This window comes from Botrytis byssoidea (assembly GCF_014898295.1).
Source record: "Botrytis byssoidea strain MUCL 94 chromosome Unknown BBYS_017, whole genome shotgun sequence".
In the NCBI taxonomy this organism is placed as follows: Eukaryota; Fungi; Ascomycota; class Leotiomycetes; order Helotiales; family Sclerotiniaceae; genus Botrytis; species Botrytis byssoidea.
This window is the reverse complement of record NW_024065858.1, coordinates 614,233-633,700: the sequence shown is the minus strand read 5'-3', so window position 1 is coordinate 633,700 and position 19,468 is coordinate 614,233. Positions and strand designations below refer to the sequence as shown.

At 42.9% G+C, this 19,468-nt stretch overlaps 6 protein-coding genes across 6 annotated transcripts; 3 read left to right on the top strand and 3 right to left on the bottom strand.

The window, feature by feature from the left end:
- Window positions 1-320: 320 nt before the first annotated feature.
- EAE97_008259 (uncharacterized protein) lies at window positions 321-1,484 on the bottom strand (the record flags this gene model as incomplete). The annotated part of the gene is made up of 3 exons (XM_038878773.1): window positions 321-966; window positions 1,022-1,178; window positions 1,250-1,484. The coding sequence occupies 3 exons, from the start codon at window positions 1,482-1,484 to the stop codon at window positions 321-323; spliced, it is 1,038 nt and encodes a 345-aa protein (XP_038730453.1).
- Window positions 1,485-6,979: 5,495 nt separating this feature from the next.
- Window positions 6,980-7,330, top strand: EAE97_008258 (uncharacterized protein; the record flags this gene model as incomplete). The annotated part of the gene is made up of 1 exon (XM_038878772.1): window positions 6,980-7,330. The coding sequence occupies one exon, from the start codon at window positions 6,980-6,982 to the stop codon at window positions 7,328-7,330; it is 351 nt and encodes a 116-aa protein (XP_038730452.1).
- A 2,818-nt stretch (window positions 7,331-10,148) lies between these two features.
- Window positions 10,149-11,327, top strand: EAE97_008257 (uncharacterized protein; the record flags this gene model as incomplete). Its single annotated transcript, XM_038878771.1, has 1 exon — window positions 10,149-11,327. The coding sequence occupies one exon, from the start codon at window positions 10,149-10,151 to the stop codon at window positions 11,325-11,327; it is 1,179 nt and encodes a 392-aa protein (XP_038730451.1).
- Window positions 11,328-12,806: 1,479 nt separating this feature from the next.
- Window positions 12,807-15,616, bottom strand: EAE97_008256 (uncharacterized protein; the record flags this gene model as incomplete). Its single annotated transcript, XM_038878770.1, has 3 exons — window positions 12,807-13,543; window positions 13,597-13,662; window positions 14,171-15,616. The coding sequence occupies 3 exons, from the start codon at window positions 15,614-15,616 to the stop codon at window positions 13,010-13,012; spliced, it is 2,046 nt and encodes a 681-aa protein (XP_038730450.1). The 3' UTR covers window positions 12,807-13,009.
- Window positions 15,617-16,754: 1,138 nt separating this feature from the next.
- Window positions 16,755-17,059, bottom strand: EAE97_008255 (uncharacterized protein; the record flags this gene model as incomplete). The annotated part of the gene is made up of 2 exons (XM_038878769.1): window positions 16,755-16,890; window positions 16,983-17,059. The coding sequence occupies 2 exons, from the start codon at window positions 17,057-17,059 to the stop codon at window positions 16,755-16,757; spliced, it is 213 nt and encodes a 70-aa protein (XP_038730449.1).
- A 4-nt stretch (window positions 17,060-17,063) lies between these two features.
- EAE97_008254 (uncharacterized protein) lies at window positions 17,064-18,809 on the top strand (the record flags this gene model as incomplete). The annotated part of the gene is made up of 3 exons (XM_038878768.1): window positions 17,064-17,263; window positions 17,312-18,049; window positions 18,101-18,809. The coding sequence occupies 3 exons, from the start codon at window positions 17,064-17,066 to the stop codon at window positions 18,807-18,809; spliced, it is 1,647 nt and encodes a 548-aa protein (XP_038730448.1).
- Between the last annotated feature and the right edge of the window lie 659 nt (window positions 18,810-19,468).

The following is a 19,468-nucleotide window of genomic DNA, read 5'->3' as shown; positions in this document are numbered from 1 at the left end:
CAAGCAGGCGGAAACCGAGTGGGTCCGGTTTATATCCTTGTGAATGTGTTGAGGAACTAGGCAAGGAGAAGTATCAAGTTAAAATCCAGACAATTTAAGCATAAAATAAAGCATACACTCAGATAAAAATACACCTGGGAAAATACCACCAATTACTACACGACACATGAAGGCATTAGAGTAAATTTAAGTTTCAATTTGATTATAATAGAATGTCACAGAATAACTTGCTTCGCCAACGCTTGGAATATAACATCGCTAAATCATCATCTTCCCTCGGATCGATCTCATCATAATCAATCACCGCCTACTGATGTCTTTTAGTTCTCGACACCACCACTAGAGTACAAACTAGCAGCAGGCTTAACATTGTAAGACTTCGAAATATCGACACCGAAAGCCAACCATCCAAAGATACCATCAGCAACAGTCTCACCCAAAAGCGAGTAGTTGATCATAGGATCAGAGGAAGCAGCCTCATCAACCAAAACGCTATCCTCAGAGTTCAAAGTTGTTGGTTGGTTGTTGGTGCTGTATGGGGAAACAGCCTCGACTTGAGTAATCAAATCTTGATCGAAGAACATCTGTCCAACGTGGGAGATGACTCCACCACCATAGGTACCGTTCTCATAGGTCGTTCCGTTGAAGTGGACGAGGACGTGGATGTGGTTTGAGCGAGAGGTGTAGTGACCGGGGAAGAGAGTTTGAAATTGAGCGACACCTTCGGAGTCAGTTGGCTGGAGACCGCGGAGGAAAGTAGCATTGATGTTGGAGGCATCGGCGGCGTTGCCGTTAGTTGAGGCGACAATGCCACTATATACACCGGTAGAGTTACAGTGCCAGATCTCGACAAAGGCGTTGGTGACTGGATCGCAGGTAGATATATCAATTACTTGGGTATCGAGAATGAGATCGACTCCCTCTTGCTCTTCGACGATGTCTGTTCGGACATATTCACCCGAACGTCTGAGCTTAGGTATTAGAATTTGCCGACATTTTTGATTGAGGATAGATTATCAACTTACAGTAAGGGCCCTGAGTGACTTCCGGGCTGAGAATACAGGAGTTGTTTCCGGAAAATACAACAGACTCATCGGTGGTAGTGTCATAGTCCACAGTAGACAAGTGTGTGGTGTTGGGAACAGTCACCTCATCTCTTGCCTTCAAGTAAGGTTGCTCTGTTCGCAAAATGGGTTAGTTTCTCTGCGTGAATTTGTGAAGCAGTGGAAAACAGTGAACTGGAACTTACCAGAGCTGATACCTCTCTTCTTTCTCTCACTTTTAGCGATGGCAGAGCGTCTTGCGATAGCCGCTTGCTCAAGACCTCTAGCCTGCAACTTTGCAGAGCAGTGGCTGAGATCACGGGTCTTGAGTTGAGACATGAAGGAAGCTCTCTCGGCAATCTCTTTTCTAACATCATGACCTGGGTGAGCAATGACAGAGGTAGCCAGAATGGCTGAAATAGCAGCTGCTGAGAAATGCATTGTTGGATAAGTGGTAGGTGATTTGCTAAAAAGGTTGTAGATGCTAGAAGACTGGTGCTAGTGATGCTGAGGATGGAAAGAAACTATTTTTCAAACAAAATGTCGTCGAATTTATATATCTTCTCTCCTCCCCATGTTGTGTCTTCCCCCCTTCAAACCTCTTGCCAATGCCGAAGGGGCTTACGAATTCATCTTCAACTGGCAGTCCAATATCCCCAGGGATTGAGCAAAATAGATTAGGTTTTACGTACCCGTTGCCACTTCAATTGTAACCTCCATCTTTTCACTTGCAAAAGAAGAAGAACAACACCTCGAACAGTCTCCATAGCATGTCACTGGCGACGTCCCGCTGGCGCAAGAATAATCGTAACAGTATGTCACTGCCGGCCTCCCACTGGCAGAATGATGGGAGAAACGCAGCAGACGGTTTTTCCAGGAAAGCTCCATGCAGGTACCCGGCCCCGTCGTTCTTGGCAGCTTATTTAGTACTCTAAAATCGCACTGACATATGTCGAGGTCAGTGCATCAAATAAAGGTATATTTGCAACAAGAAACATTTGATTGGACGGAAGAAAAAAGGATGACGGATCTAATAAACCACATTAGCACGGCATTGGGTGCCCTGCTGGACAGTTGACGCGAATTCTCCTTTGAATAGTCTAGAAAGTGGAGCAAAACGCGCGTTGTGGGCCTTGACATTGAAGCATTGCCGCCAAGGCTAGAGTCGACCCTCCCGCTTAATATCTGATCCGAGGCTATGACTCTCTTGAATATTGAGGTCTGGCTGTGCGGTTTCGTATCTTTATTGTATGATAATATCTGGCATTGAAGTGGCTGTATATGTAGATTCTGAGACGATCGGTTCGTCTCTAAAAAGTCTTAAGGTTCATCTGGTAAAGTCAATGGAAGTACCAGAACGACTTTCGACACGCGAAGATCATGAATATACCACATATTTAGTTGATTGATGCCTGATACTTAATTTACTGCCATGGTGAAGAAGAAATATCTTGATATCAGTGATCGATACCTCGGTCCAGATTCGTCGACTTTCCGTAATGCAACGTAGCCATGAAGTTTAAGCACTTGCAGGTTTTTGGAACTTGTAATCCATTCAAAATGACGGTAGTGATATTTGTCTATTCTCAGTTGATTCTTTCAATCCTCATCAGTGTATGGCCGGATCAAAAATGAGTATTCCTCAAATCGATGCTGTTTCCGCTTTGGCCCAAATAACGCATTTGTAGACAACCGAGTAAATCGCGATTTCATTGAATTCCATCACTTTGAAGCGGCGACCGAGTATGAGGTGACATGTTTCCATAACCAATGCATCGGATGTGATTGGCTTTTCAATGTACCATCATATGAATGTCCAGCCGAGCTAATACCGTACCGATGGGAGGATTAAGCGGCGTGTTATCTCATGCATGGAGGATAATTCTGAGATTTATGTTAGCCTTTGAATCAAACAAAGACACTGTTTCCATGCAATAATTCCTAGTCTCTCGAGGAATTTGCATCAGTGACTGCCAGAGTCATGAGTATCGGAATATTTTCTTATCGATAATCTCTGCGGTGAGTAGGTAGTAATTAAGGTGCCAGTTTCCAGAGATGAAAAGCAGTAACAAGTGAAATAAGTGTCGTGGAGCAGATTGGATTTCGTAAAATCCAAGATTGAGACAATCAGAGGTCTCTCTTGATGCCCAAACAAGAAGCTGTTGGAGTACGTAAGGCCTGAATGGATTCTTGATGATGGAATTGATTAAGAACTTTCCTGGGTAGTTCTCGATATCTTAAATTGAAGGCGGGAAATAAAACCCTTGCCAACGATTCATTTGACCCCAGGAGAAGGGACAGGTGTTCTTGGATACTTCTCTAGCCTTGCCTATATCGTTTTCTTCTTTCGGGATTTTGAATTCCCAAAGGACTAGAAACAACCATTCTTCGTTATGTACGGCCTCCTAACAGGTCTTGATCTGACAAGTTTCTGAGAATTTTTTGTAATGGAATGTGGTCTCGGAGGGAATTCTGCGACATTTGTTCTCCTTTGGGACTGTAGAATGTCATGTGACCTCCGCATCACCTAATCTCATTGGGGTTCATTTTTAAAATCTGAAGATACCTATGAAAGTTTTAACGCTCCGGAAAAGAATCTTAAGTGAGATTCAAGTACAAAAAACGGAGGTCGTTTTCACGCCGAGCTAAATTGAGCATCAGAAGAAATTTGGGCAACTGTCGCAATCTTGTGTCTTTGAGCGTCGAGAGTTGACTCGAATCCTGGCAAAATGAGTGAATTAACTTCCACGAAAAGCATTCGATTCGAATCTCTTGATCATACGGGAGGACTTTTGAGTGCTTAGGCTCTCACGTGCTTGGCAGTAATATCTAAAGTTGGAATTGTCAATTTCCACCCGATTTCAGATCGCGTGATTTGAACTCCGAGGGGCAGAGAGTCAGACTCCGGTACACTTGATTCTGAAGAAATTTGTATGGAACTCAAGTGAAAAAGAAAAATCGTCTCCACCTTCGATTTTGGCGGATAATCTTTGATAAGATCAGTATGACGGAGTGAAAAATGACCATGATTCTGAAAGGTCGATCCTCCGCATTGTAACATAGTGGAAACGCATGGCAGCGGCGTATAGTCTTCAACAAGCCCCGTATTTCGTCATAATAGCATGGTGGCGCGTCTTTTGATGGCCAGTGATAATCAACGTCAGGAATTGCAACAAGAAAACTAAGATTTACATCCTAGAAACAAATTCATGCCCCGGTTTAGATGAAGCAAGCTATTGCAATTTAGGCAGTATACAGAGCAGAACCATAATTTTTCTGCCTACATCATTTGCTGGTGAATGCAGGATGTGATCCCAGTCCAGCATCTTGCACGTTGTTGAAGGAATCAGTGTTCGCGCCCGTCACTTATTGATATAATAGGTTTGCTCGTGTATCTGTCAGCAGAGCAGGTGGCATGCATCACAAAGTAAGTGGCAAAGAAAAGCTAAATATATCCTTGAATGGCATGCAAAGCCAAATACTGCGGCTTACGGGACTGAGTCGTGCAACCACCCTTCCGTGTCGTTCTTTAGGTAGGCCACAAGTGGGACGTCATAGTATTGGGGTACTTGAGATAATTCTGACCCTCAGAATTGATCGCATGGGAAAAGGTCTGCACGCTGGTAAAAGAGCAGGGACTGGCATTAGTTCTGCTGACCTTGGATGCCCAGGTGTTGAAATCCCAAGTTCGCGAGTATTGATATTTGATTAATTTCTCTCTAGATTGGTAGAGCCTCGATTGTTTCATGGTAGAAGACCAGTTGTAGGTGCGATCGTATCGAGATACGGTAATTAATATCTCCCTGGCTCATGTCGTCCGTCACGAGAGTATACCTCGGGGAATCATCCTGTCAAGGCTTAGAGCTAATTCATGGTCGGGTGATGACACTTCAAACGAAGGCAAAGTCCACACTGTCCCTGCTCTATCTCTTTAACACTAAATAAGTGATTTCTTTCGTAGGAAAGATCCTGATTCTGAAGCGGTCAAAGATGTATCGCCGTATGGTCTTTCCGCACAGGGCGGTAAAAACGGAAGGTACAGTGGCAAATGCATCGGTTATGCTGTTGAAGTTCGGTGCAGAACCCCATTTTCCAGCCATTTAATTCCCCATAATGTCCGCGCTACGGCTGTATTCAAAGACCGGCTCGGCAAAGATTGTTATCAGTGGCAAAGGAACGAAAATGGTATTTCTTGCATGATACCGAGGGCTCAATCTGTAACTGTCGCACGATTTTGTGTAGTAAACATGTCACCATGAGACGTGGCACCATGGGTTGAAGATCATGGCATTGTCATACTTATATCTGGGTCTACACTGCGGATGTAATACCCAGATATTTTGAATCCCATTATGTATTTCATGTAACTTCGATTCGATATTTTCAACTCGAATTTTGATAAGGAAATTCGGAAAGCAAGCAATAAAGTTGATCAATCCAAATCCGAATGAAGGTTTCGCGGATCTTGTTCCATCAAGAGGCACCTAGAACTCTTGTAGTCTTGTATCGCGGCCACATCAAACTTTCTTAGAACAATATAAGAGCCTTGTAGTGCCATGTGCAAACGTAACTGGCCACTCTGTGTGACCTTAATCTGAGATCAACACAAATGTGGACAGTAAAATTCGCACTGAGCGTGGTAGTATTTCCAAACGTTAACCCGGCGTGCATTGTGTAACAATTGGCATTGAACTAGCTACCTTGTTTTCATGCAGTGGCCGTCAATTCGTCTCAACAAAGGGATACCATGCATATATAGAATATCATTCTCATCTACACTTTCCAGTTCTGGAGGTCGAATACTACTCCAGTACAAGTAGGATTCTAAGATTTTCCACAGGTACGAAGTAATGGTGGTACGGTCGTACCTTTTGCTTGTGATCGCGCGCGCGCAGTTATGAAAAGATATATTAATTGTGACAAACCTGCATATATAAGCACACAAAATATCACTGAAAATTCATGGTGACACATAGAAATATGACCATAATCGACTCACTCTAATCAGAGCAATCAGAGCACTTACCAATAATGTAAGCGCACATATAGCCAAATCCGTTAACCGAGCCAGATTGATGGGTCACATCTACAAAACTAATGCACCCCACTACGGTCCGTACCCCTACTCCGAAGCTCCTTTTTGACTGAATTAGGTTTCGGAGTATCCAAATAAATTCGGCTTGAATTGTTGGGCACCAATCAACGAGAGTGGAGCTGTAGATCAACTCCGGAATTAGAGTAGTTGTATGTTAAAGATTGAGATTCACCAAAAGTGCAAGATTCGGTAATATACTCCAAAGAGTAATCATCTAGCCAGCCTCGGTTCTTTTTATCACTCACGCAAGGGTGGGGTAACTCTTCTGATTATCAATTACTATCTTTACTACCAAATCTTTAATTCCATACATATATGCATTCGGTACCTATTAAATGACATAGAGAATTGATTGGTATCGCTACACCTAAATAGCTTGGAACGCCTGTCGAAAGCCTTGCCCAAATGTTGGTTATATAAATGAAAGGATGAAGTAATATCCAAGAATGCAAATGATTTATACGCGGTCTCGAATCGATTCAGCAGTCTGTGGTGAAATTTCTCACCCTTTGTCTCGTGCAACTTCCGGAGTCAAGGCATGATCCCATTTACATCGGTTTCGTATAACGGGATATCTATAGGGACAGCTTCGTCCTACAAATGTAGATAAAACCCCCTTCTCCACGGCAAGCACGAAAGTAATTCTTGGCCACATTGCATTTTTGAATTCCTGACCAGTCCACAAAATCCCACTAGTGACTTTATTCCAAAAGTGGGTATTCAGATCCTTCAACACTCGTGTACACATCGTCTTATACTGCCAGACTTCTAGCATTAGCCTGCATAGCACTTTTATTCACATCGCTAAGTCCTCGAAGTTTGTGTTTGCCGAAACATCACTATGTCTTCAAGATCTTCTACCTCAGAACCACCAACACCCTCTTTCTCAAAGCCAGTCCGCTCCTGTGCCAATTGCCACAAGCCAGAAACTTCTATGGGAAGCTTCCCCAGTTGTGAACGGTGCAAAACTCCCTACTGCTCTCGCGATTGTCAAAAGGCCGACTGGCCGACTCACGAACCAAATTGTAAAGAACGCTATAAATTCAGTATAACAATACACGGCGATAACATTCCAGACGGTTTGGATATCGAAGCTTTGAAGAAGAAAGCCGAACAAGATGGTAAAGAGTTCCAGTTTATACAACTGCCTTCGGGTCAAACGGGCGGCGGATCGAAGGGAGAAAAGAGGTGAAAATCAAGCTTGGCAAAAGAAACCATCACATTGATGATTGGACAGATATATTCGATGGTCTGATCTAGTTGTGGTGTAAGATCTTTGGCCAATGCAAGGATCACGGCGAATGATCTGCAAAATGTTGGCAGTGCTGGTACTTGGAAAACAGTAGGAGAATTGTTAGTGGGCGATAGACGATCGCAATGGACTGAAATGAATTCCCATAATAGCTGGATGAGGATACTCAACCATCATAAAAGGCGTGATATAGAGGGCATTCTGGTTCTTGTGTAGGCGGCAAGAGCGATGGATGGTCGGATTCGATGCGACGTTGAGATAGTACGTTGTGCTACTAACATGGCATATCAATTTCCATAGTTGAACAATGTAACATAGAAATGTGACATGAGATACAACGATGTCGGAAGTCCGGAGTTTATACTCAGTATTTCCAATGGGTAGTCAGGGCCCTACAATAAAACCTTTCACTATATGAAGACGAATCAGCTTTCACGACATTTTCAATCGATTTCTCCTCATTTGGATGTTAAAATAGACCCAGTCACAGATGTTTTTTGAATATTCGAACTTACTTCAGATCATTGCACAATCAGATTCCAGTGCTTCACCTATAATAAGTACCACATATCAGCCTGCGCCAAGACACTTATGGAAAGAGGTCTGAAGAAGGGGACCTGTAGATCATATGCCACTCAAGAATTCTCAACTAGGTCGAAGCTCACACACTTAAATCGAGATAGACATCTAGAAATGTGAAGAAAGAGTCAATTGGACTTACATGATCACATTCACCGTCAAGAATTGAAGTGAAGATTATCGGGTCATGAGAGCTCGATGATCAACCTCGAAATAATTTCTGTTCTCTCTGGCATCATTCGATCTCCACGCTCTTTCAGATTGAAGCCCATTTTCAACCTTGAAAATATTTGGAGTCAAAATCATCTTTGATGTTGATAGCATCATTCTCGGATCAAACAACAGGGTCCCTTTTACGAGCAACGTTTCTCTGTCGGATTGTAGACCATCATCATCCACGACAATATCCAGTCTAGAAAAAAATGTTCCTGGACTACAGAACGAACGTCCTGGCTCTTCATTGAATCTCAAAGGTGAGTCCGAGTTCAGAACAACCAAGGGCCAAGGCTTGAGTGCCAACTTCGGAGTATCTATATAGAAGACAACCGAGACACCTTCGGTGACTTCATCTGTTTGGATATAATCCGATCATGCTGGATAGCAGAATCGTATGTTATTGGAACCATACGCCCTGGCGAATATGCGACATTCGCCACACAATATCATTTTGAGACGATTTCTGGCTCATCAATTTTTGTATTTGAGTGAGACACTTTCAAGCATGGATACTTGAATCTCATTTCTTCTGCTCGAGACTTCATGAAAGTTTGTATTGAGTTCGCATCGGATTATGTATACACCTAACCTTGCGCGAGGCAATGTTGTACATAGTGCCCCAGGTGCAAATCCCCAAATTCAAAGACAAAGTTTAATCCAGCAACTGCGAGACGTTTCTTGCGCTGGTCAGAGAAGGTTGATCAAGCGCTTTTTGGGGTTGAGACAACTTACTTCAGAGATTAAAGTTCTGAAGTTCATGTCGAGGAAATTCGTTTTTCATGTCTTTGAGGGAAGAGAGGTGTTGGTTTGGCTTTTTTGTGGATAAGAATGAGTATGATAAGATTCCCGACCTACTGAGAGAATACTGGTCGTACTATGATTGCTGAAATCATGATGTCATTCTGAGATCATGGTTTGAAGAGGATCCGCTCTTGATTGCGGGAGGACCCGAGTCTGAAGCTTACGATCGAGGAATCAGAAATCACCACGTGATTTGCGCCTTCATATGGTGACTTTTCACTCATTTTCATCGAGTCGTGAGTGCATTTCCTGGAATAGAAGGTCATGTGTCTTGCCAAGGAGAAGTGGCAAAATATTTCAAAACTTCATGGCACCTTCCAATATATGTATATCGGGTCGGGTAGCTCTACCCTAATACCTTAAATTTAAGCATATATTCGATCGATATCCACTAACTGTATTCATGACTGAATACGAAGTTTCTATTGGCTCTTATAGTGTAAGCAAGGAAAGATTGAAAGTTGTATACGCGAGTTTTCTTTCCCAACCCTTGAATGGCAAAGATCACGTACGGCTATTGAGTCCACCTTTGTGAGGTCCATAGCAAATAGTCCTTTTATCTGACTCAGGGGCTGGCTTGGCATGAAAGCGTTTCAATTTAAAGATATCATTATGCATAATTTCAAACACGTCAAAGACCTCCTCAGTGAAGCTAGTCTCCAATAACGTCCCCTATCTCTTGTAAATGCGCAGCATATATTCACCCACTCCATAAATACTTCTGTTGAAGTAATTTAATCTCATGTTAGCCCTGTCTGTTGCCAAGCTCCTTCTTATCTTTCCCTCCCTTCGCCCCACTTATCGTCACCCTCTTGCTGACCCCTCCTGCGTAACCCCCTTTCACCCCGGGAACCAAACTTATCCCGTTCAGCTACTCTGGAGTACTCATAATGTGTAAGGCTCCGGGCATGGTAGTTCTGAAGTGTGAACTTGCCCTCACAAAGAACTTTAGAGGATATATTTCTAAGCTTATGGATTTCAATATGGTCCATCATTCCTGCTATGATCATGGCAGTCTTGCGGCGTTTATCAACCAATAAGGTATTGTGGCGCTTATGGTTCTGTGCGGCTGTGGTCAGCCGCAAAGGTTGTACAAACATGACTTCAAATTATCATCATGAATACAATACAGCATTCTCTTGGATGTACTTTCAGATCAACTATGGAGGCATCACATCCTAGAGCAAAGTTGAAATACAAATCTCTCGGCTCTAGAGCCGCGATTCGGTTAGTCGTGATACATCCTGGCTCTGGGGATGAGCCTATCAGATGTCACTTAATACATACCAAGCTAGGTGAAATGGCTTACGAGGCATTATCCTATGAATGGAAGGAAGAAAGTAATGACGATCCGACAGTCAACGTGAGCGGTGAAAATGTCACTGTTCGAAAGAACCTGCATGATGCTTTGGTGCACATTAGGCTCCCCGAGACTGGGCTGCACATATGGATCGATGCTCTAAGTATCGACCAATCTGACACTTTAGAGAGAAATGCTCAGATCAAAATTATGGGGCAAATCTACAGTGGTGCTCTAAGAGTTATTGATTGGCTAGGCAATGCGGCAGAGAACAGCGACACTGCACTCAGGATGCTTAAAGAGATTGCTACTCACGCCACTCTCAGAAGGACTGATGGAACGAACTCCGATGAACACTCCAATCAGCTTATTAAATTGTTCAACGGTTTTGATCATGGGGAATGGAAGGCTTTAGTCGCTCTATGTCAGCGTCCGTACTGGTCACGTATCTGGGTATTACAGGAGATACATCTGGCGAAAAGCTATAAAGTACATTGTGGCAAGGAATCTATTGGCGATAGCGACTTTCATGATTCTATCACAATTTTTCACTATGACAAAATGAAGACAGAAAATACCACCGAGTACTTCCATATCATAATTAAGAGCGCTGTGTCTGCGCATAGACTGGCGAAGAATCTTCCCTCCCATTTTCACACATTGCGTCGCTGGATATCTGCCACTTCGTCTGGAGGATTTGTATCTACAAACCCCCATGATATGATTTATGCTTCGCTGGGAGTTTCAAGCGACTGGCAAGACGGTAGAGTGTTACTCATGCCCAATTACAACAAGCCATTACCAGATCTTTTCTTTGACGTAGTACGCATAATAATGGCAAGGCCTCTTGGAAAGCATTCAATCAAAACCTTAAATCGGCTGGCGGAATGTTTTGAATGCACCACAGATCCGAAAGTCAAGAAATTTTTCACGCATCTAAAACCAGTTCCCAAATATTACTTGGCTCAATTGCAAGATTTGATGCTAAGATTCAAATTCAAGGCGCGGAGGTCTCTCAATTTGAAGCCCATCGGCCAATAATACCTACCAGATCTCTCTGGCCTCGTTATCTGTGGGAAACGGCACCGCAGCTCAAAGATACGGTACAAAATTCTCAAGACCCAGGATGACCAATACTTCGGGCTCGCTCTCCTTCAAGTCAAAAATTGCACAGGAATTTGGCTCATAAACGATTCAACCAATTTTCATCAACAAAACTATTTTTATCGTCCACTCCATAGTCTACCGATGATTTCTACGGCCATTTTATTGATGGGTTTCCAGTTCTTGATCTCATTTTCCAGGTCCTTTTCTACTGTCTTCACTGTTCAAGACAATATTTGCATCACTCGAGTAATTTTTCTTCGTCTGTTCACACATTTGATGTACATTTATATGAGACCCCAGAATATAGAGTGAAGGGGGTAATTACTTGCGTCGCAGGAGGAATGCCTGTAGTGTAGTCAAGACAACGACCCGTTTGAGGAATTTTGTCATCTCAAATTCATATTGAGTACGCCTATCACAACTACACTGTTTCTCTAAAGCTCAAATATACGAAATTAATTTCTCTGACGGGGTTTCCGTTCACTAGAAACTGTATATCTTTCTTTTCAGAAAAATTATCTGCTCTCCACGTGATGAACGACAGTGAGATTTTGAGAGACAAAACAAGTGCCTAGAATCCACAGAACCAGTATGTGTTCTCAAGTACTGCCTATGTCCCATGCCTAGATACATGCTTTTACTTGTGTAACGGTAAAGAAACCAGCAAAATGCACGGATTCGCCATGACTTACGAGACAATCGCGTCATTATTATATCGTTTTACGACATCTATTCGCAAAAAACAAAAAAAAGACAACAACGATAGAAGGTGCAAATTCGGGGAAGCTAGAGCCTCATCTCGGTCGATGTATCCCTTAACCATGAATCAAGGTGAGGGATATCTTGTCAGTTATTGCCAGAACAATAAATTTTTGATTTCTTCGCCTTTATCATTTTTCCACCCTCATCTTCTCCTCATTAACTCTACATCAAGTTACGAAGAACTTATGAAATAAGTATTATGTGTAGAATAAGCTATCGATAAGAAGTTGGAGTCTGTGATGCAGATGAGGGGCACCACCTAGCCATATTCATGTTAGATTGCTGATAATTGCTCGAAACATTGGTGGAGCGATGTGCGATTATTGAGGCCTGGTGATTTATGGAGTACTAGTCCTGCTCCTGCTGCCACGGCCGAAACTTCAAGAAAGACGGCAAAACGTTAAATACAGCTCGATGCCCCTATTCGTCAAGAGAAACTCGAAGTCTCATGATCCTTCCTAGAGAGCCTCACTAGTTCTTGCTAAAGTATATCTGAATGTCTACTCGGGTCTTTGGTCTGAAAACAATGTAACAATATTTTCGCATACTTCACCTGCTACGGCGTGCTCGAATGAAACTCTAATCTGCCCTCCTCATATCGGAAGTATCGCATAAACTATTTTTGGCACGTGTGGTTTTGTATTTGTCCTTTGAATTTGTGAATGCAGTGAAGTCTAGATGAATAAAGTTTGAGAAAAATGACATCCAATGTATCCAAATACATCGACGCACAACTGAGCGAAATGCTTTCAAGGGTTTCTTACATTAGATGCGAATTATCATTTTGGATTTGAAACACTGACACTATCAGAGAGCTTGGAAGTTGTTGACACAACAGTTATCTGCTGACACAATCATATCCAACCATTAAATTTCTCCTCTGTTTCTACGGCCGCCAACCCTAAACTAAACCCGGTACTCGTCTGTCGTAATATCAAATCCGTATTGACATCCTCCACCTTTCTGGCGACAGCCGTAAGGGCATTAGCCAAATGATATCCACCTCTAGAGCTTGCAGTCGCAAGCGAGCTCAAATCATTATAATCAAAAGTTGTAAGATGAGTCCAGCCCCGAGTTCTGAAGGCTTCCAGTACAGCTATAAGAATAATTGCAAGATTGACCAAGAAAACAGAGTATACATAAACAGGTTGGCCGAGGCGAACTGCCGCGTAAGTGACTGTCGCATTGACGGTCTTTGTATCGTTCGCAATCATCAATTGTGCGCTCGCGTATGCGACCAATAGGTCATCCATCATTGCTGTGACAGAATTCTCGATTCCCGTCAAATTTATCTTTTCATTGATGGAACAGATGCCCTTGAAAGGAGAGCTGATCACGTGGGTTTGATAATCAGCGATGCTGAAATTCAGCGCAGCTCCAATAAAGCTCTATAGAAAGTCAGATCTGCGTCAAGCATTCAACTAAAAGCTATGGGATATACCTGATAAATACCAGTCAAGTCTTTAGAAGCCAACTCAAACCATCGTTCAACTACATGCGTAAGAATCTAACTGGACAGGGTTTGCTGTTCAGAAGGATCCATGTGAGTCACATCTACTCAGATTTGTTTTCCACCATTCAGGTAAATTGATAGGTGATTGCGTCTTCTCCTCCCCAAGTCACCCATAATCCAATAGCCGCGACATGGATCCGATCAATACAAACAGCACTGAGCACATATATGTCGGTATTGTTGAAGGTATTACTTTGACGACTTGTAATACCAGACAATTAAAGCTTCCAAAATGGGTTGAACTGTGTGAACAAGAGCCATTGATGCGCAAGCGCTTTCGTAATTTCATTGATAGATATAAAATCTAATGACAATTGCGCAAGGTCTCGTTCTTTAAAACCATTGGTTAGATGATTATTTCAATCTTGTTAAGAAGCTAGAACAAACTATATATCATTGAGTACCCACAATGACCGCTAAAGTATTTGAACCCTGAGCGTGTTCATTAGGATTATTCCAAAACGCCTTGCCCGGTTCCAATAATAACTTCCAATCAATTCACATCATAATTTCGCAATCCTGTGTTATACACGCTTTTAACTGCGACGTCTATAAGATCTAAGAAACGATCTCGGTCCAGCAAGAGATCTTCCCAATGCCATTCCCGCTTTTGCCGGCGCGAAGGTGCTGGCACTTTCGAAGCGTGCACGCTGAGATATGTGTGCGATCGGAGACCAGCCAGATTTCGAAAGCCCTTGTGGTTGAGTTCTTCCGGTAAGATCTCAACCATTACTGACCGTTCGGGAAGAAACATACCATGAGTCAGGCCGGCTCCATGAACTCCAACTAGAACGTCAGTCTCACGGACTACCTTGACTTGTTCCGCGAAAGATAGGGATTCGAAGTCAATATTTTGGATTTTTACATGGGGATAGCGTGACACGAGCTCTTCTAAGTAGGAATCTTGATCAACAAGTCGTCGTCGGCGTCGATTGATGAAAGTCAAAACTATGTCCCCATCATGAGGTTTCCAAGGATCCACATTGTAGAAATCAAGAACTCGATCAGAAAACGAACGTAGTAACTCTGAAAGCCCACAATCGTGAATTTGCCAGTCTCCTTGCCAAATAGGATTACTTGCGCCCGGCAATGGGATTATGATATTCTCGAATTCTGTCGTCTCGAGAAGCTCGTTAACTCTGATTATCGGTCTCTGTGCAGTCGCGGTCCAAAGATCTATATAAGGGCCGTCCTTATGTTCGTCTAGAATGACTATCTGAGTGTTTTCTATATCTTCAGGTGTGTAAAACGGAGCGTTTGTTTTAGGATCAACAGCCATTTTCAAGAGATCCATGGTCATGAATGTCGACCAAATTTCCATTAAGCAATGCCATAGATTCCCCTCGCCTTCGCGTTTGACAAGAATGGTATATTTCTTTGTGGTAGAATTTGAATTGAATTTTTTAGATACCGAGACATAGTCGTCAAAAATGACTTTCGTGCCAGTGCCGTACCAGTAAGATCGAAAATTGTTGAAATCGGGGTACCCTTTAGCCTTTTCCTCTCCATCCAAGGTTCGAATCTCACATCCGAGATTGAACTTTTTTTGAGTAGGCTCCCATTTTGCTGACTGCCCGAGGCACAGAGTATCTCTACCTGACCCAGGCCACTTGGTCGTGTGGAAACAGGTCAGATTCGTAGAGGAACCAGGCTTACAGTATGCAGTCGCAGTATCACGCGTATTCTCAAGATATGGACGACCATAACGTTCGGCACAGAAGGAAGAGTGGTAAGGTTGAATATTGTATTCAGTGGGCGCATTTATCTTCGAATTTGGAGGAACAGGTTGTGCCTGGATCTCATTCTGGCTCGGCCATTCCGGAAGTGCATACCGAATTGGAGCTTCCCTCGATGGATGATAGAAAAAAAAGATAACAACCAAGAGAAGCAAAGCGACAGATACAAGAGCTATAGTTCTGAACCTTTGCAATGGGAGAGAAGCGATCATTTTCACGTTTATTCTATACAAAGAATGAATGATAGCCGTGAGGATTATAAAGTATAAGATAATCTCCCAAGGTGCAATATGCTCGAGGGATAAACATTGCCTCGTACACGGAGCGCTAAGCGCCTGAGACTATAGCGACCTTCTCACTTCAGCTAATTTCTGCGTTTCCGGCCGTTCCATGCTGCTAGGCCCCACAGTCATGATGACGGGGCCAGCACGAGCCTATAGGAGAGCCGATAAAGCCCTACCCCCGCCTCCCATTCCGTCCCCTGTTCTCCCCTTAACTCTGATACCCGTGGTTATTCACGAATTGTACACCAAGATGCAAGAGACGAAACGTACCATTACCCCTATTGCCGCGCGCAAGTGTGACATGAAATAGATGTCGTATTCAATCTATAAGTAAGCGCAACTTTAGATCGCAACTAAGTATACCTTCACTACTATGTAGGGGAGGACTAGTTCTTCTTGCCGCAAAATCTAGTCTTGCATACCGGTCTCAACGGTTAGTTCTTAAGCTGAAATTTTTTGTTTGTTTAATGACATGCCAACTTTGCTGTGATTTGCTGATAAGTTCAGGGACCCTTGTAGGTGCAGGACCTTGCTTTGTTGTCGTATAATATCAACCAATCAAGTTCACGTATCATTTGCGTTTATGTCGGTGGAGTAAATTGTGGTTTCGGTTAAATAACCGTCCCGACCTAATTGTCATGTCACATGCATCAATATCCGGATAGCTAAAATGGTAGGGGAATGCACCACTCAGCATGAGGCTCGAGTCTTTATGAAAGATATTAATAAATTTGGGCTTTCCTTGATAATTTAGAGAGATCAGAAAGATCAATGCGTACAGTGGATGATAGGTGATTGCCGGGGGTCAAGTGTAATCCTGCCTTGTGCCTAAGTACCTGGTTGATCTTGCTACTAAGTCCCATAATTTACAAACGAAGGACTCACAACCCAGTTTCGGAGGTTTCGATTTTACAAACTCCTCATAACATTGAGCAGTCATAAACCACCTTTTTCGAAATGATAAGCTTGAGCCATGCGCTGCTTGTGCGTAGTTATTGGATACCGGTGTGGTGGGTTAGCGCTGGTTAAATATTGATCGGATGTTATAGCATGTTCGACCAATGGATCAATAGTTGCTCAGATTCAACGCGACAGTCACCATGATGGTAGAGAAGCCCCTAGTTCGCCAGTCAGGCCTGGGGTCTAATGAGCGAAGTAACCCAGGTCTTGACACTTGCACATTTCCGTTCATCGGGGTTGCCCTATGGAGAGAAACACTTAATTTCAAACTTCACCAACAATAGTCAGTTGCATGTAACCAACATATGTATACCAGGTCGCATGAATAGCATACATTTCAAGGCGTTCTTCTTTCTCCTCAAGACACAGCCTTTGTTGCACCTTTATTCGCATTCCTTTGCTGCTTGTCATCGCTATGGCTTTCTGTGGTCACCTGCGATTGATGTTAAGATTTTGGCTACTTTCTTTTTTTGCCAGGCTTGTATCTGCTGTCTGTAGTGTTCCTCCTATCCCTATACGCATTGGAAATGTGACGTTGTCTACAGGAGAGACAGCACGAGGGCTGGACCTGTCGGTTGGAAGTCCAGAACAACATTTTGCCTTCCTCCCTCAATGGTCAGTTTGCAGATCATCTAATGACGAACTCCGACTTACAGTATCTAGGCCACTAAACAATTCGTTCATTTATGGAACGAATGGATTCTGCAGCAACAGTTGGTCTACCGCGGCTTGCACGACATTCCGTGGTGGCTCATACGACGAGTTTGCATCGAAAAGTCGCGGCGTGCCGACCGCCGATACGTACCCCTCCGACAACTCTCCATATCCTCAACTAGCTATGGTATCTGATAACATAACCTTGAGTTCAAATGTTAGCGTTCTTGATTTTCCCATCGGAATTGCCGATGCAGATTGGGGAGAACAAGGTTATAACCCACAGATGGCCATCGGGCTTGGTACAAACTCGACGATCCTGAATACCCTTTACTCATCAGGTCAAATCGCATCTCGGACGTGGTCCATGTTTTGGGGCCGAACTGGGGCGACAGCAGCGACTCAATTAGATGGAAGTTTTGTCTTTGGGGGTTATGATCGTGCGAAAGTTACTGGATCCAATTATACTCGGAGTCTTTCGTACTCTAAGACATCTTGTTCTTCCGGAATGCTTGTCACCATCACGAATATAGTGCTCAACTTTTCAAATGGAACCGACGCTAGTTTATTTGCTGGAGTTGAATCTGCCGCTATGCAAGCATGCATTCAACCAAGCTTCCCTGTTTTAATGACGATTCCAACCAGTCCTTATTTCAACAATTTTGAGGGACTTACCAATCAAACTATAAATGACAGATCATTTGGAAGGTACTACTATGGTATGCTTTATGGCAATAACTCAAGCCCGTATGTATTCAAAGATTAGTAGAATTATGCGGATGCTAACAACCGTTTCAGTTACACTGGTGACTTTTCTATCACGCTAGACTCTGGAATTTCTGTCCGGATACCGAACGATCAACTTGTGGTTCCCAATCTCACAATCGATCACACGTCAGGCGCTATGGTTGCAAATGTTTCAGAACCCGAACTCGTTCTCAATGCAATTCAATCTATAAATGCCAACGACCTTCCACAGCTAGGGCGACAGTTTCTTTCTGCCGCTTACCTAATGTTAAATCAAGATGCGAATACATTTACACTTTGGCAGGCCAACCCTACCCAGAACGAAGATCTGGTAGCCGTTGATCGCAGCAACAATCTCATAGACGATTTTTGCACTTCACCGTCTACACCAAATAATAATAGTGCTGACGGAGATACTGGAACGTCAAGCAGTGTTCCCATCTCATCTAGTACCCCGTCTAGTACTTCGACTGCAAATAGTCAAAAGTCTGAAAAGGTATCAACAGGGGTTATTGTGGGTGCAGTTATTGGATCTGTCGCTGTGATCGCCATCATCGGGGGAGTCATCATCATTTGGCGTATCTCTCAAAGGAAGAAAAACAATCTCATCACAACAGCTGCGTTCACCGCCAGTATGCCCGAAAAACATCTACCGACATATCCAGAAAATTACCAGACCCAGATCCAAATTCCGCACTTCATTCCTCAAGAGTTGCATGCTAAAACGACTCCTGCCAGCGAACCACAAGAAATGCCTTGAACCTCACTCTCATTTATTTGCCGATGGCATGAACTTCACATATATATTAATTACATTTATTCCGCTAAAGCACTGATTTGATAAGTCTGAAAGAGCTTATCATCGCAGTGTCATAGCATTAATGCTGGGACACAATAAGCTATTTGTGTACAGAAAGACTTCGCTATACCGGACTGGGATATACCGGAATAACTTCCTCATTTTGAACACTTTTTATATAGTAATACCGGATTTTAGGTAAAACCAGAATACCGGATACTTTTTTCGCGAATTCGGTATAAAATTTGGTGGTGAATCTGGTTGAATAAGCTTTTTTTTCTGATTAATAAGCTTGATTTGCTATAGTCACACGATCCTTTTTGAAGAATATCAAAATTTGAAGCTAAAATTGATCAAAACACTTGGACCACCATTATTTATACCGGAATCTTCTTTGTACCGAGATTGATTGATCGAATTTTTCAGTTCGATATAACCAAGCTCTTCTATAGTATCACTTTAAGCCACCAACTCGTGTAATTAGATGATGAAATCAGTTTACTGTTCTAGCTTGCTGCAGATACATATTCGTTATACCCAACAGTAACGTATGTTCGTTGTTGGATCGCACCACCCATTGCTACAAGAAATTATCAGACACGAAAATGTAGACTCAATGT